The 17480-nt window shown below is 41.7% G+C and overlaps 1 protein-coding gene across 2 annotated transcripts in view; it reads left to right on the top strand.

The window, feature by feature from the left end:
- CACNB2 (calcium voltage-gated channel auxiliary subunit beta 2) overlaps positions 1-17480 on the top strand; it is a 405711-nt gene that overhangs the window by 353202 nt on the left and 35029 nt on the right. For both annotated transcript variants that reach the window (XM_029236405.1, XM_029236406.1), the window contains 3 exons: positions 6722-6844; positions 8743-8879; positions 12488-12564. In XM_029236405.1, coding sequence (XP_029092238.1) covers positions 6722-6844; positions 8743-8879; positions 12488-12564 — 337 coding nt within the window. The remainder of the gene's footprint in view (positions 1-6721; positions 6845-8742; positions 8880-12487; positions 12565-17480) is intronic.

Genomic DNA, 17480 nt, shown 5'->3' with positions numbered 1-17480 from the left:
TTGCTATTCAGCATATTAAAATGCATCTGTATTAAGAAATGAAGAAATCGATGCATGAAAATTCACGTAGCTATTCATCATGATCAGAATTCTATTCTTATTCTTATTTGAGTGAATTTCATTTTGCTTTTTAACAGTAAGTATTCCATCATTCATTAGCACATTTTTAATAAATGAAAGAAAGGTAAACATTTGTTGTATCCATTAAGATGATTAGCTTCCCTCTTAACTCATTAAGTCGTTGTTTAGGAAGAAAACTCGAGTGCCATGAATTTGTGATAATTTGTTTTATCTTACTTCATGACCAGAAATTTTGGGGGTTTTTTTGTTTCGCTTTTGAGATTCCACGTATAAGTGAGATCAGACAGTGTTTGTCTTTCTCTTATGTCACTTAGCGTGATCCTCTCAAAGTCCATCCATGCTTTTTTTTTTTTTTTTTTTTTTGCGGTACGCGGGCCTCTCACTGTTGCGGCCTCTCCTGTTGCGGAGCACAGGCTCCGGACGTGTAGGCTCAGCGGCCACGGCTCACGGGCCCAGCCGCTCCGCGGCATGTGGGATCCTCCCAGACCGGGGCACGAACCTGCATCCCCTGCATTGGCAGGCGGACTCTCAACCACTGCACCACCAGGGAAGCCCCATCCATGCTTTTGCAAATGGCAGGATTCCCTTCTTTCTCACGGCTGAATAATATTCGTGTGTGTGTGTGTGTATCTCACATCTTCTTTATCCGTTCATCTGTTGGTGGACACTTAGGGTGTTTCCCTGTCTTGACTATTGTAAATGATGCTGCTGTGAACATGGGGTCTAGATATTGCTTTAGCGTAGTGTTTTTGTTTCCTTTGGATATATGCCCAGAAGTGGAATTGCTGGATCCAAAGAGATTTTTTAAGTTAATTATCTCCTACTTACAATTATTGTTTTCTGACAGCCTTAGGTCTAGTGGTTCTAGAAGATTGTGAGAAAATAAAGATAAAGTTGGTTCCTGCTATAAACTTCAAACGTATCTCTGACAGGAGCCTATGAGCTTCCATAGGCCGGGCCTCCGTGGTGCTGATGGAACTTCTTTGGGTTGTGAGAAATAGCAAGTCATGTGGCCCCAGAGCTGTCCACCAGCATCCCCCCGAACTTTCCAGATGGGTTCCCCTGCACGTCTGTTAATGACCAGCCCAGATGTCCATCTCTAGGCAGAGTAGAGCACGTGGCAGCGTGGTGAGGGTCAGAATGGGGGCTAGAGGGCCTGAGTCAGAGCAGAAACATCAGGAGAGTTTGGGAGGGTTCAGTGGACATTGCTGGGCCAGACTATAGTGGTCCTGGAGTCGGAAGGAGGAGGGAGGTGAGGAAAGCAGGTGGTTAGCACCCTTGGCCGCCTCCTGCTGTATTTGTAAGTAAGTTCAGTCATCCATCAAACGAAGTCCATCCTGAGAACCTTAAACCAAGAGTCATAGACGGACTAAGCCAACTTGGAATGTTCCCAAAATAACTCTGAGGCTACTTAAAAACCCTTAAAGTTAGCCCACGAAACATTTCACCGTAAGGAACTTGGAGTGACGTTTTCTTACCTTTTTAGGACTGTAGTAGCTGAGGGCTTTAATTCTCCCAATGCAGCATCCTTGGTGGCATTTTTAGAAACTATGAAACCACGTGTATTTTACTATCTCAGTCCTCTTTGAATGAAAGGGAGCTTTATGTATTATGAAAAAGAGACGTGAAAAAAGTCACATCTAAATAAATAAAAATCATGATTTGATATTGTTATGATTTACTGGACCACAAACCGATTGAAGGGCAAAGATACAGCAATACATGACCTTTATAATGCATGCCTGGAGTTCTAACGTGTGACACTGCTCGTTGACTGTTTTACATTTGAAAAAGTGGACTAAATTAGGCTACAAGGCAGACTGAGGCCTACATTTTTACCTTTTTTTGGTACCAAACAATTTGTAGAATTTTGTAAGTTATTACTTTCCAGTATTCACAAATTTCACACAGACATCTAAATGCTCAAGAATTGCCACCCATGTACCCCTTTGAATGAAAAGCAGGCGAGGACTGCAGAAAGAACTCAGGCTTTCAGATGAGATGGTCGGATTTGAATATCCCCTCCATTGCTTGTGGCCCTAGAGAAGTTTTTCTGAACCTCAGCTTCCTCACCTGGGAGGAATGGTTGTTGCTGGGATTAAATTAAATGCAAAAAGCTGTGCATAATACCCAGCACGGCACTTCACAGACATCCAAAGTAGTAGCTTTTATCATTTCATCATAACTCGTGCCATGTCCAAGACGAAGAAGGACCTGGAGGAGGAGAGTAAAGATGTCTTTGGTCATCGTCACTCTGCTGTTCCATGACACGGTGGTCCCGTGACACACCTGTGTCACTCACTCATTGCCTTCTTCTGAAATGTTACTTGAAAACAGACTGCAGACACCAGGGTGAAATGACACAGCCTTAGAGTTTTTAAAGCACTTCTGCATGACTGTCCGGATAACGAGATGCTTCTCTTCTATAAGTTGGTATTTATTGGCACTTGAGTCCACAAGCTAAGGGGCAGCGAGCGTTTAATTCTGTGTCACAAGGTAGACTACCAAGTACTGGTAGGTGGTTTACCAACCACCCTGAGGCTACGTAGCATATACTGGATGGGAGGTACCAGAAAAGGCAGAGAACCAATCTGTTCCCTTTTTCGTTGGCACAGGAGAGGGAGAAGCGAAGGCTGATAGAATTGTGTGCCTCTCCGTCACGTACCGGTCCTCCACGGCTACAAGACAAGTTAGCCAGGAACCCAGGTAGAAGGAGAGAGCAAAATAGACTCTGGCTAGAGCACTGGCCTGAGAATAAGATTCCCAGGATATGAAGGGGGTCGACTGAAAAGAAAGACAGTGGAATTAAGGGGGTCATATTGTCTCCTCGGGACCCTAATGATTCTGTGGAGTCGGATGAATCTAGATCTGAATCTGAATTTGGATTTAAGTACCATTCACAATAGTCAGTTCTGATGGGACCCTGCCTAGGGCTGCGAGCCATCTTTATATTGACGTTTTCTGCCTTTCTTCCCCTCCAGCCGTGATCAGGCCTTTCAGACAAACCTGGGAAGCCCTGGAGTTTTAGAGGGTGAACAAAGGAGCTCTTGGAGAGGGGGACCTATGACCTGGGGCAGAACCCACTGCTTGGAGCTCGCGGTTACTTTCAGTCCTGGGGTCTGGACCAACTTCGCTTCCCTCAGTGCCCAGAACACCTTCTGGGTCCTGGCACGTGTTAGAGCTCTGGGCAGTCACCACGGTCCACTCTGACCTGGTGTTCCCGTGAGGCCTCTGTAAGGACCCAAGGTTTCTGAGCTCTTAATTTGTTCTTGCTTCTCAGGACTTTGCTTTATCTTAATAAGGGAGCAAAAAAAAAGAGAGTAAATGGCCACTGGCCTCAAAAAATAAATGCCCCGAGCATCCATGAGAGTCACAAATTGTTATGACGGACGACATGAGAGGGAAGTGGTCCCAGGGCCCTGATTAGAGAAGTGACACTGGAAAACCAAAACAGTACGGCAGGCTTCCGGACCGAAAGTGAGCCAGTGAGGGGCAGCCACGGGGGAGAGCCCTGAATGACGGCAGGAAAGAGTCCTATGAAGACTTGAGCGTAGAGTCAGCCAAAAACGCAGATGTCAACTTAAATCAGGATACGTTTGATGAAAAATAGTTTCATGGGATTAAAAATTCAAAGAGTCTATGAGGGATGTTCCCTTGGGACCTAAGGTTGGTTTCAAAGAAAAAGAAGCCTCTATGTCCGAGGACTAACAAAGAAAATCAGAACTAGACAGATCGGACACAGCAAGTAGAGAGGATCCTATAAGCAAAATGAATATGGGAAGCCTTACCATTTCTCATACCTGAGAGAATGTGAGAGAGTCCATGCTGGAGAGAACTCTCGGCTATATCTTGAATGTAAGAGTGGTTTAGCACGCACCTCACGGCAGGCGTCAACCTGTGTTAACTAGTTTGGTGTGAGGCGGGTTACAGTGCAGAGCACCAAGGAAACCACTGGTGTTGGGAAACATTCATGTATGTACGGTCGTTCTTTTAGTCCCGAGAAAATGCTCATGTACTGAGCTCACTCTGTACCAAACAGTAGCCTAGCATTGGAAACACACTCCATGAGATCAAAGGAATTTGTTCAGACTACGCTCCCTGTAAATAAATCAACATTCAAATCCAGGCTCATCTAAAACCCTCTGTTCTTGAACCCACATGAGTGGAACTGATGTAGATAATATCTTCCATATCATAGACGTGCTGCTTAAGCTAGACGGAGCTGAAGTGAGTTCGGTGACTCAAAAATGACGTCGTCCGTTGATCCCCTCTGGTCAGCATCCTGCCTCTTTCTGTCAAGCTGATAAGCCTTCTGATCTTCCCTCCACTCTGTCTATTCCACATTCTAAGTTAGAAATACAGTTCCTGAAGTAAAGACATTGAGGGACGGGCTTCTGCTTTCTTCTCTCCTACGCGTGTGCTCTGTAAAGCCGATTCCTGTATGAAGCTCCTTGTCTAAGGGGAGCATGGTTGATTGTAGGAGGTGAGCCAAGAAGGGAATTCCACATTCTGAACTGAAGTCTTAATCTAAGAGCATAAAATCATTATCTGGCCCCCGCTTATTATAGGCTAACCTTTACCACCCCTTTATTTTACTTTTTCTCACTGTTCCCTCTTCCTACTCTAGTGTCTGAAAAGTTGGTCTTTGGATAAAAGACAAGAGATTTTCATGGGATACTCTGTAGAGTTGTACATTTAAAATTTATGTCTTCCAGTGGTTTAAAAAATATATATATATATATGTGCTATATATATAGGCTACACTTAAACTCTGTTATCTTTTAAAAAATTTTTAAAAGGTCCCTGAGAGAGACGAGAGATCATGTCATAGAAAAAAATCTTGGATTTATATTTTTGGGATCGGAAACTCTCTTGAATAATGAATCAATATACTCAAGAAAATGCTATTTCTAGTAGTAAAACTGAGTCTGATTAAGACTGCATCTTATGGAAAAAGGCACCAACCTGTACTGCTGCTTGCAGTTTAAAATGGCACAGCTCATCTGGGCAGTAGTTTGGAACAGAATTTTAAAAGGTCTTGATAACCCATGGCTTGCTCATGCTACCTCTGGGAATGTGTCCCAAGGAAAGAATTCTAAATAGAAAGAGGCTTTTCATACAGAGATTTTTCAAAGCAGAATATTTATCATAGTGAAAAAAATTTTAAACCCAGACGTCAAAAGAAAGTGTTGAATGGTTGAGGTAGTTTTCTAAATGGTAGATTTTTTAAAGTCTATCATCTGTTAAAACCAGATGCGTGATAAGTGGCTCTGCCCTGTCTTCAAAATATGCCCTCAGTTATTTTTGTTAAAAATAGAGAATGATGCCCTAAAAAAAATAAATACAAATTTAAAAAGTGTACCACCTGAAAAACTATGTTAAGAATTGGGTAAAAACTGGGTACGAATTGGGTAAGATACTATGATTATAGCTATGGGAATTAAAATTTTTTTTTAATTTCAGGAAAAAATGGAAATACTATCACACAATCAAGAATTGTGTTTCAGTGGTAGAACTGTAGGCAACTTTTATTTCTATTTTTTTAAGTTTTATATTTCCATATGAGGAGCAGCCCCTCTTACATTTTTAATAAAAAATCGTAAGGGATGCCAAGAAATGCATTTCATGTCTTCAGTCCACTTCCTGTCTACTGTGCCCATGTCTAGAACCTGGTCCTCCTTTCCCACTCTACATATTGTGGATGGATCTGAGTAACTCCGTGGCTCTTATGAGCTCAGTCCTCAACCCAGACAGTAGTCAGCTAGAATGCATTAACTCTGAAGATTCGGAAGTGAAGATGGATTCTTTCTGTTCTAATTCCCTCTTGTCCTTCATGAGCAGTCCCGATGAAGAGCTCTTTGAATAGGAAGAACCTGCTCAGAAGAAATCCACACGCCCACGATGCGAAAGAAACACAATGCCAGTTAGAGCAATACCTCTTTTCACCGTTTCTGAGTTTGCCTATTTTTTCACCTTGTGATTAAACAGGTGTTGCCTAGATAGAGGACAAATATGTATCTGTATATTTGCAAAGCATCAAATAATGAAGGATAGCTTAATGAATGTTATCATCTTTAGTGGCTGAGTGAACTCAAGGAGGAAAAATAATAGAATAAAAGGTCATTGCTTTCATGATGCTTGGCAGCCATGAATACAGTGTTTGTAGTCATAAGATATATTCCGTGGTTCTTTCTTCATCCAAAACATTGTACCTTTTGGAATTATGCCATTTATTATTAATTAAAGTACATGTTTGGGGTGGAGATGGCAGTGGCTAAGTCTTTTTCACTGAAACACAAGAACTGGGCATTTCAATCCTGTGTATTTTTCTTGATCTCCATTTGCTACAAGATATTATGTTGTAAACTCATATTTTAGTAGTTCATCTTCACCTTCATTACTTGTAATGCTTTCAAAGAGCACAGTGGCCTTTTTCTAGTTCGGAAATGGGTAGTATAGCTGAGCGCTCGAAGGTTTGTAAATACTAATAAGCTGTTTTGTGATAAAGAACCAAAGTTGGGAAAAGCAACAACAGTGACAACAGTTATTCAGTGTATGTTTGTACTTTGAGGGGGAAAGAGAGGGAACGCTGTTTTTTCTTTTTTTTCAATTTTTTTCTCCCTTCCTTTTCCCATTTTAGACAAAGCCCGTTGCATTTGCAGTCCGGACAAATGTCAGCTATAGTGCAGCCCATGAAGACGACGTCCCAGTGCCAGGCATGGCCATCTCATTCGAAGCAAAAGATTTTCTGCATGTTAAGGAAGTAAGGAGAATAACTGGAATTTCTATCCACGTGATTTTTTTTACCTTGAAGCATCATTTCTTACTTCTCATTGCTGTGAAATAGCATGGCGTGTAGCTGTGGTTGGATAACATACACGTGAAATCAGTGCCTCTCAAGCTTTTCTAATATAAATATAACCTTTTTAAAGAAGAAAAAAGTCACAGGCCTCTTGGAACAACCTCAAGGCTCCCCTGGGCTCTGTGACCCAGAAATTGAGAACCACTGGGGTAGATGATCCTTTTTTTATACTTAACCTGTACTTTTTGTGTTAAGGTTTAACCTTGACCGTGTGTCATTTTCCCCTCGTGTCCCAAGTTTAACCATCTGGGGAGGGTTTAGTAATAGTATCTAGAATTCATGATGTCTCCTGTCTGCTAGCAGGGTCTAAACTCAGGCCACTTTTGCCCATTCTCCTTCTTTGGTGGTAAATTTCTGCAGGGGAAGGGGGAATGGATGCAATCACAGCCAACAAGACAAGAACCAGATATAGGGAACATCCCTTTTCCACCATACCAAAAGCCTCCACTTTTTGTTAACAGTGACTCAATCTGTAAATTGGAAAAATTCACTCTTAATTAAGGTTTATTTTGAGTCAACATTTATCAAATGCCTGTTTTGCAGAACACTGTATGAAATGGCCACAAATTCCCCTTACATGTTGTAGGTGTGTGAGTCTGAGGTTTTCTTGAGCCTGCAGGAATTTACAATTGGAGCACTTCCAGCTGGGGGACGGTCTCTCCTAGGGAGCATTTGTAAAAAAATTTTTTACGGTTCCAAGGATTTTTTATTTTATTTTATTGAAGTATAGTTGATTTACAATGTTGTGTTAATTTCTTCCATACAGCAAAGTGATTCCGTTATACACATATATATATTCTTTGTAATATTTTTGGAGAGGGAGTAGGGGAGGGACGGAATGGGAGTTTGGGATTAGCAGAGGCAAACTATCGTATATAGGATGGAGCATATGCCGGTTTAACTGCTCAGGCACTAAAGGCTGTGAGCAAGCGGTGATAACTGCCAATGAAAAGAGACTAGAGAATGTAGAGCCTGCCATTTCTTTAACTTTTCAAAAGAGCTGTTATTTCTATTTGGCCAGGAAGGGAAGACAGAAAATAATTTCTGAAGTATGGCATGCCTAGAATCTCACTTTACAACAGGAAGTTAGATGAATCTAGGCTCTCATCCCCAAGGGCTGATGCTTTAGAGAAGAAGGAAAAGAAAAACAGAGTGGATACTCTTCTTTGAAATGTTCGAGAACAGGCTTGAAAAATACTATTCAGCCAAAGGGACATCAAACCGTATCCTAAAGATTTAGGATAGACAGTCCAGGCACAAGAGAGAAATCGCCAACATCCACGTAAGTGGAGAAGTCATTTGTGAACGCCGGACTGTGGTCATTGTACACCTGTTGGCACAAAGGTAAATTTTGCTCTGACGTCAAATATTTCATGTCGATGTCAATATTTCTCACTCACTCTTAATACTTCTAATTAATCTGATTATATAAGAGGAGGACCTCTGTAACACTCCCTAGTTCCTGCTAGTCTCTTGTCAGGAAGACCTGTTCATCTTTGAACAAGAAGAGTTTATCCTACTCATGGTGCCAGCAGCTGCAGTGGAGTTCAGGAAGGTCTCAAGGCCAGGAAAGTGAAGGCAGAGTCAGGCGGGAGATGGATTGTTGAGCTCCCGGAAAATACTTTGCTCTTAGCACACACTCAACACGTGAACAGGGTTTCCTGACTTGCGATATTTGAGTTCGCTGTAACTGCCACAATACTTATCTCCAGTGAAAATGGTCAATGGGGAAGAAAAAGGATGCGAAGATTTGTTTAACTTCTGCGCACTGATTTTGACAATTCTGATTTTCCGTTTAGAAATTTAACAATGACTGGTGGATAGGGCGATTGGTTAAAGAAGGCTGTGAAATCGGATTCGTTCCCAGCCCAGTCAAGCTCGAGAATACGAGGCTACAGCATGAACAGAGAGCCAAGCAAGGGAGGTTCTACTCCAGGTAGGAGCAAAGCACCAAGTGCTTGCGTCAGAGTCCAGACTGTACTGTCATTCGTGTACTGTCAGTTGCCGGAGTCTACAGTCTTTGTTATGCGTTAAAAAGCAGACTGGTGAGAGCATCACAAATCCTGCATTTAGAACACTTCATCCAGCCTCTCATTTTCATCCCCTTCTGGAGAGAGTCAAATTAAGTATGACCATGAATGAAAAGAGCTAAGGTCATAGAGTATTAAATTCAGGCTTCAGTGCAGAGGAAATTCTGAAGTTTAATCTTTTGCTGAACATACTCCGGCATCGAGCAATCCCGGTGACTAATCCCAGTGTCCACAGCTGCCTGGCATGGCTGGAAGATGTTTCAGAAATGACCATCTCAGATTTCAGCAAAGAGAAGCTCTCGTGGTCTTTTAATTTCATTTTTACTTAAGAAACTCAATGTTCAGTTCTGCCCCACTGCTCAACACTTAAAGGGAAACTCAGTAAATTGTCATTGCACATAGCAATTAGATGAGTTATGTAATAGGCTGGGGCCAAATGATTTTTTTCCTAGGATTCTTGAGACTGTTTGCCCCTCACTAGAATCATTAGAAGGGCTCCTCAAATATGGAGTGAATTTTAAATTGAGCCCCCTGCAGACAAGTCCAAGAACATGGTTTGCTTTTTCCCTGTGAAAGGATGTGTTACTGGCAAGTCTTTTCTTTAATGTGAATAGCTAGGCTTCTGTTTTCTGAAGCTTACATCTTATTTTTTTCCATAGTGATGCAAAATCCTTTGTCAATGACCATATATCAGTGTTAGCAAGAATTTTTCCAAGTGCCCACAAACAAGTCAAATAGAAGATGCGGGCTTCCCTGGTGGTGCAGTGGTTGAGAGTCCGCCTGCCGATGCAGGGGACACGGGTTCATGCCCCGGTCCGGGAGGATCCCACGTGCCGCGGAGCGGCTGGGCCCGTGAGCCATGGCCGCTGAGCCTGCGCGTCCGGAGCCTGTGCCCCGCAACGGGAGAGGCCACAGCAGTGAGAGGCCCGCGTACAGCAAAAAAAAAAAAAGAAGATGCTTTGTGGTTTGGAACATCCATCTTCATTCACTAGTATTTTATAACTCTCCGGCTCTTTTAGTTCAGATGGATTCTTCCCTTTTTCAAGACCTCTAGCCCATATTTGACTTTTATTAATCCCTGGGTTATTGGGGACCCTCAGACTGTGAATGCATTTAGTCATGTAAAAGTAGATGTGTGTAGATATACAAAGCTTGGGCATTTTTCTTGTAGGACTTTCAAGATCTGATACCATTTATTTGATTTCTAGCCTTGTATTGGCTTTATTGTATCTTTTTCTATTCTCTGTATTGATAATGGTTTCCTAATGCTAATTAATAAAATCTTTCTCTGCTTCTTCATATACAAACTGAGAAAGGAAAACTACTTCTCAAGGAGTAGGATGGGAGACATTTTTGCCAAATTGTTAAGAAGGCAGGGTTTCCTTTGCCTCCCAGCTGGGGATCCCTGGTCTAGCCGTTAGCGAGCAGCTCAGCTTTATAAGAACCTACAGGAATGGTAGGTATTTGGGCCTCCTCTTCACAGATGAGGAAACAGGCTAAGAGAGTTTAGGGAACTTGACCAAGGTTGCACAGCAAGTAAGGTAGAATCAGGGTGTAACCAAAATCCATCTGTCTGTAGCTTGACTTCAGAGGCCTATGTGCTGTGAAATCGTGCAACCAGGGCCTGACCAAGCAAGCACAGAACGAATCATTATTATTGCCATCTGTTACTATCTACTGTATTAGCTGTGTTGTTTTGCTATTGCATTTTTTCCTTAAAGAACTATAAATTATCTGTATTTGAGTAGTGTAACACCTCATACCTGTTCTAAGGAACTCGTTTACGTTTCCTATAACCATATTCATTTTCCTTTGATTTTTCTGGATTTTATTTTGTCCTGTCTCTTTCCCTAAGCTTTTGCCTAAGTAGGTGAAAATACTTCTTCTTGTTTTCAGAGGTTTTTACATTTGTCTCCGAACATTTTAAATATACTTATGTTTTGAGGGCATAACTTTCAGGCAGTATTATAAAACTCAGAATTCAGCAGTATTATAAAACTCAGATGTGTAAATTATAAAAAAAATCAGCAGAAATCAAAGGCAGTAGAATTGGAGAACAGCTCAAGAGCATAGCATTTTTATAGAATTAAACATGAAGGGCAAATTTGCATTCTGAACATTTTAACTCTTTGCAATGTTTGTCACAATTTTACACAATTCAAATAATACTTTGACTGTTACGGAAATTCGAAGAGAATGTAAAACAAACCCAAGTTTGAACTGGAATTAGACTTAGCAGTTTAAAAAAAGAACTTGTGGAAGAAAACGCGTTGGTCTTGGTAATGGGTATTCTTGTATAACTGCCAGAAATGGCTTCTCTAAATACCACTTTTTATTACCTTTACATATCGTCTGGTATCCTTATTAAACGTGCTGGGATATCTTTTAAGAACCTGAAAAAGATACAGAGGCCTCCTGGTTCTTGCTTAAAGCTTTTGATGTTTGTCTTTTTTACACATTAAAATGCCAGAATGGTAGCAATAAAATTCAGCCCGTCACTGGTATTTTAGTGGAACTTATTTTTTTCATACTAATATTCATGAAATAGTAAATACATGTAAATATTTACAGAATATTAAATATCACCCTTGGATGCATAGACACTGTAGCGGATTCTTTCCACTAGACCCTGGCTTGGCTATGACAATAAACATTTGGCCGTGAGACTGTCTTGCTGAAATTCCGTGTCACTCTTTTAAAATGTTCCTTTCTATCCGCCTCTGTGAAGGGGCCGTGTGGTGTATTATTTAGCATGCTGGCCGCTGGTAAAAACATAAATGCCACCGTTCTAATATTAACCCCAAAGTCTCTAAGACACTAAGGCGTGTCTTGGATTAATGGTAGAATTTGGTAGTTCTGAAGCATACACTGTTCAGATGGTTCCTACATGAACCAAGCTGAATCCTCCACGTTTAGCCATGCTTGAGGAATGTTCCAGATACACTCTGAGGGTTAAATCATGGAACACTTTCTCGTGTTCCCTCGTGTGTCTTTTAAAGGTTGGCGGGTTTTAGCATAGCTGTGTTGTTGGGGATTTTTTAATAGGTTGCTTGTAAAAACTTGAATACGTTCCATCTTGGTACACTAAAAAAGAAGCCAGCTAAGACAAAGGAGCAGAAACGCAACAAGAATTAAACAAGAAGTTTGGCTGTTAGCCTGCAGGTTTGCACACTGCTTCCGAGAGTCTTGAAAATAAGAAGCAGAGGAAATCTTTGCTCTTATCTGTCTGGGATCCCGGCAGAGAATTTGAGGACTGCAGCAAGTACCCAAGTTTTCTTCCATTCTCTCAGGGCCTTTTCAAATTAATCCCTGAATTTGCAACAGAGACCTTGACACGGCTATGTCGAGCACTCTAGGAGTCTCCACTGGGAAATTACTCTTTGCCTCCTTGGAGGCAAGACAGATTTAAAGTTCAATAAAAACATAATGAGTAAATCATGTATATTGAGCATTACAAATGTTTTAATCTCCAAAATAAGTGTCAGTTGTAATATAAATTTTTGCTTTACTCCAGTAAATCAGGAGGAAATTCATCATCCAGTTTGGGTGACATAGTACCTAGTTCCAGAAAATCTACACCTCCGTCATCTGGTAAGTAGGTAGTAAGTGCTGAACAGTGCATACTGCATTTCATGCTTTCCTCCGTCTTTACCTAGTTGTGTGAGTTTCCATAGACTGAATCACTAGGTTAACCCTTGAGGCGTTCAAAGGGATCAGAAATGAGTATGGCCACCTGGAGTTAGGAACAATTGGGGCAACTTTCTTTCTGGCTTTGAAAGAAAAGAAACGGTGTCAGTGTGTTCACTGCTTAGATGATCAAAGTGATGAGCGGATTTGACTTTCTAGCCCTGACCACCACCATGGTCCCCGGCAGTGTCATGGGCAGTAAATGGATGAACATCCACCCACAGCCGTGCTTGTAGGAAGAGTGAGTACTGTTTTCTTTCCAAAGTGCTGAAGAAGGACACCAACATACATGTGAATTTCAGATAAACAATGAATAATATTTTTAGTATAAATCAGTATTGTACCAGACATACTTGAAAAATTTTTCATTGTCTAGCTGAAATTCATTAACTGAATTTGTATTTGCTCAATCTGGCAACTCTGCCATTCTGTGTTGAACTTGGAGTTCTATATACACAGGAGACGAATTGGTCAAATTGGATGAAAACCCATGATCAGAGTCTTAGTTCGCGAAGAGGTGCAATTGAGAGCCAGAGTAACGTGATAAGGGTTGGCCAGTGGAGCTTTTGTGTATTTCTAGGAAGCTGGAAGTGGGACGAGGTCAAAGACAGAGAAGCATGCATCTGTGGAGAAGTCAAGGAACAACGTAGTTGCACTCTGACTGCCTCAAGAGCAGGACCCCCCTTGTTGCTGACGATCATGCCTTGTTCCTGGATGCTGGCAGCTTTTAGAGACAATGCAGGGCTTCTTAGTAAAAGCTAGAGGACTTGTTGAGTGAGCAAAATCTGAGCACAATCAGAAATAATTTTAGAAGGTATACTGATTTCCAAAACCATGTACTTACAACTAGCAATAATTCTAAGTTGCCCCAAATTAAGTCAAATGATATGTTTGAAAGGAAGCATCGAAATCCTTTAGGTACGGTGTGAGGCTGATGTCTTCTCTTGATGGTTGCTGAGTAGATATTCCCTGAGTGCCCAGGCGAAAGGGGGCTTATCTATGCCCTTTCTCCAATGGGTGGAGTTGCAGGGATTATGATACAAACCTTAGACTCTTCCTCTGTGTCTTCAAAACTGTCCCGGAGAGTCCTGAGGGCTGTCACGGGACAGCCGTTCACATTGGGAAAACGCCAGTTCACATTGTGATAAAGTAGCAGCTCCGGCCCCAGACTGTCAACCCCACTTCCGTCAAGCGGGAGGGTTTTTCCATTCCCTGTAACCGAAAAGTAGCCTTCTCATCGTTTCGGCCACATAACGAGACCTGGCACGTGCTTCCTGAAGAATAAGTCAGTGTGTTTGGAAAATAACATTTCATTTTTGTAGCCAGATGTTAGGCATTCCTAAGCATCACGTTCAATTAAGAGTTTCATATAATACAGATGATTTTTTTATGCAATGTCCTGAGATCAACCATAGTGGAAAAGAATATAAAAGAGAATATATATATATATTATATATATATATGTATAACGGAATCACTTTGCTGTACAGCAGAAATTAACGCAACATAGTAAGCCAACTATACTTCAGTTTAAAAAAAGACAAGTTAACTACGAAGTATGTTCTTTAAAACACGGATAATTTTTGTTTTCAGAAAACAATCTCTCCATCATCTTTGCCTTACAATGTGGAAGTGTTGACATTTTTACTTGGTAAAAAAAATTAAGACCACAGTGTAAAGAAAAAAAAGAGATTGTAAACTTCACTCCCTGAGCTTTATACAGAGACAGGACTTTGGAATCACTTTTCTGAATCCCAAGAGTAGAAAACACTGTGACTAAGTGAACAGGAAATATTAACCAACTGCAAAATGTATAATAGGTCCATCAGGCTCCTGCTATAACTTTCGTATCAATACTACAACTTACTTAACTGAAGACATCAGAAAATTCTACAGAGAGAGCCTTCCACCCGGCCTGCAGGGAACCCTGCCTAATCTATCAAATGTGGACTGGCCTCCTGTCATCATTGTCATCTTTGTTTCCCGAGGCCCTACCTACAGTTCACCTCACTCATTGCGAGACCAAAGAACAGAAGCATTTGCCCAGAGGAAATATAACTGGAGGTTCTCCAGGATGTGGAAAAGGAAAAATTTCCACCTCACCCCTGGGGAATGAGGTAGTAGTTGGTTGCACAGCACGTACCCCATACCTACACATGTGTGTCCGCACCCGCTGCCCCAGCATGCCACTCAACTCGACCCAACTGTCTAAGATTACATCTAAATTTAGAGTTCAAGAAATGTTCCCAAGGGTCTCTGCCCAAATAAATAATTTTTAAACTAAAGCGTGCTAGTGAAGAAAAGAAGCTCTTTTTTAAAGGAAGCAGTTTTTCCCAAGTAAATACGAAAGTTTGCCAAGGTATGCCAATGCAAGTATGAAATTAGAAAGGGGAACATCTCACCTCTCTCAGTACAAGGAGAACCATCTGAGCCTAATAGAGTATATACAGAACTATGAAAAGAGTTGAAGGTGCCTCTTAACGCACAGTAAATTTCTATAACGTGTCCTGAAGGTAGCCAAATGTTTTAGGATTCTGCGTCTCAGGACAAACCCAGATGCTTTTAGATTTCAGTTAACCAAAATCAGGACTAGTAAATGGCAAAGTCCTCAGTTTAGGATTTTGAGCCCTTGTGTCCAAATACAGGTAAATTTCAAACCTGACTCAGGCTATGTGAGGGGGCAGCCGAATATCTGGGCAATGGCACAGCTCACCTTTTTACACATTTCCACTCTTCCTTTAAATAAAAAGCCCAATGGACAAATCATAAAATTCAGTTCATGAACTTTGCCATCCCAGGGTCCTGTCAACAGTGACTGGCCATTAGGTATCCTCAATTTCAGAGAGGCTCTCAAGGGGACTGCCCCTTGAATGTGGCCTTTATAAGTAAGCCCCGTAAAAGACTAGAAAGGTAGAAGCATATGGGAATTGACCACCGAAAGGGAAGCTTATTTGATTTGGCTTAAGGCATACTATAGGAATAATGAAAAACTGAGCCAGAACCTCTCCATCTCATCCAGGAAGACGTGAATAACATGCTCCCTAAATTGGGATTCAGGGAAAAGCATCATCGGGTGGTATACAAGTCAGCATCCGTTCAAACCACTAGGCACATTTCATAACGTTTCCATTGTACAACACGTGCGGAACCTCTTAGCTTATGCAAAGGCATAGATGGGGCAAAGAGAAAGGCATACTTACTAGGTATGCCTGACTATATACCTGAAATTAACTCATTGTGTTATGACTGTCACCGGAGAAAGAGCATTCTTACCTCATCTTCATGCAAGCAAGAGCTGACATTTGTAACACTGTGCTAACAACGTCAGGTGTTCGCTCCATCCCAGCGATTCGACCTAATCAAATGCAGAGGAACAATTCAACAGGAGAGCCTAGTTTTCGAAAGGCTGAGTGAATCATCTAATATCCGTAATAACTTCAACACTGAAAAATAACGTACGTGATGCCTGTCAGATGATCTCCAGTCGTTTGGAAAGGTTCCGGGCGGCTGTCAGGAGCACCAGGGCAGCTTATTTTCACAGGGAATGGAAGCTAAGGTTTTGCAACACTGAGCCGTCCGTCCTTTCGCAATAGTAATTTTGGTCCTTACGTCTGAATGTACTGTGGTTTTTGTTAAGAGAGCTACATGTGTGATATGATGCTCTCCCGGGGCGAGTAGATTTCTTCCTCTCTTCTTCTACTTGACCTCACCTAAAGGACACAATAATTTCCTAGTGAGCTCAGCTCTGTAATATCTTCCTGAATCCTGACACTGAGGACACGAGCCCACTTGGGAAGCTTAGGCAATTGGATGAGGGCACCGGGACTGCGGCGGGACCTCGGCCGGAGAGTCATACAGCATCACAGAGGCAGAAGAGCTAGATTCCAAGATTTCATCGAAAACAAGTCCCTTCAACTCTGAGAATTTCTTTTCAATCTTGAAAAACAAGAGAGTTGCAGTTGATTTTCTCAAATGCCTTCCAGCTCTGATTCTACCGAGGATCAAATTCTCTCGTGATCGCACGCGGATGCACAGTATAAACCTCACAGTGAGATGCTGGATCTTTTTTCATTGGAGACTCAATTCTCCAGGGCTCTGTCTTCAGAGCCCGAGAGTTATAAAGTTGAAAACATGTGGAACCACAAATCTAAACCCCTCATTCTCCAGATGAGGAGGTCGGTGGCATATTCTCCCGGGTCTGCCTGCCCTTCTGCAACTGCCTCTCATGTAAATCCAGTGAGTTTATATAAAACCATCGGGAGGCGCCTTAGGTCGTTGTATAAGATTCATTTCATTTGGACATCATTGGATCCAGTGGTTTCTAATTAGCCTTCAGTCAGGCCTGCCTCGGGGGTGCCCACATCATCGTGAAATCATTTTAATCTGGTCCATCCTGGTCCCTCCAGAATCATTTGCCTTGTGTATAACTTCTTTGTGTTGCTGGGTTTAGGATTTTCTATTCTCTCTTTCCCTCAAGTGCCTGTTGTGATTTCGGTGAACCTTTTCACACTGCCCTTATTTTCACACAAAACCAAGCGCGGTAAGATAGCAGAGGCACAATGTGGTAAAGGTTTCCCATGTAGTTGCTGATTATCTGAAAGCTGCTTTAAGCTCTGGGAAGAAGTGAAGGTGTTCTGTCCTGTTACTCATAGACAGTTGATTTGGAAAATACCATATTATATTTGAAACAAAACTACAACTTAAAAACTTGTTTCTCTGAAAAATCTTACTCGAGAGATGTAGCATGAAACTAATGTGTCCAAGCACACAGATACTATGAGAGCATCTTTCTGTTTGATTTGATTACATTCTTCATGTGC

This window comes from Monodon monoceros, unplaced genomic scaffold (genome assembly GCF_005190385.1).
Source record: "Monodon monoceros isolate NGI ecotype Baffin Bay Population unplaced genomic scaffold, NGI_Narwhal_1 Super_Scaffold_21, whole genome shotgun sequence".
NCBI lineage: Eukaryota > Metazoa > Chordata > Mammalia > Artiodactyla > Monodontidae > Monodon > Monodon monoceros.
The sequence above is the reverse complement of the archived record's forward strand: the minus strand, read 5'-3'. Positions and strand labels throughout refer to the sequence as shown.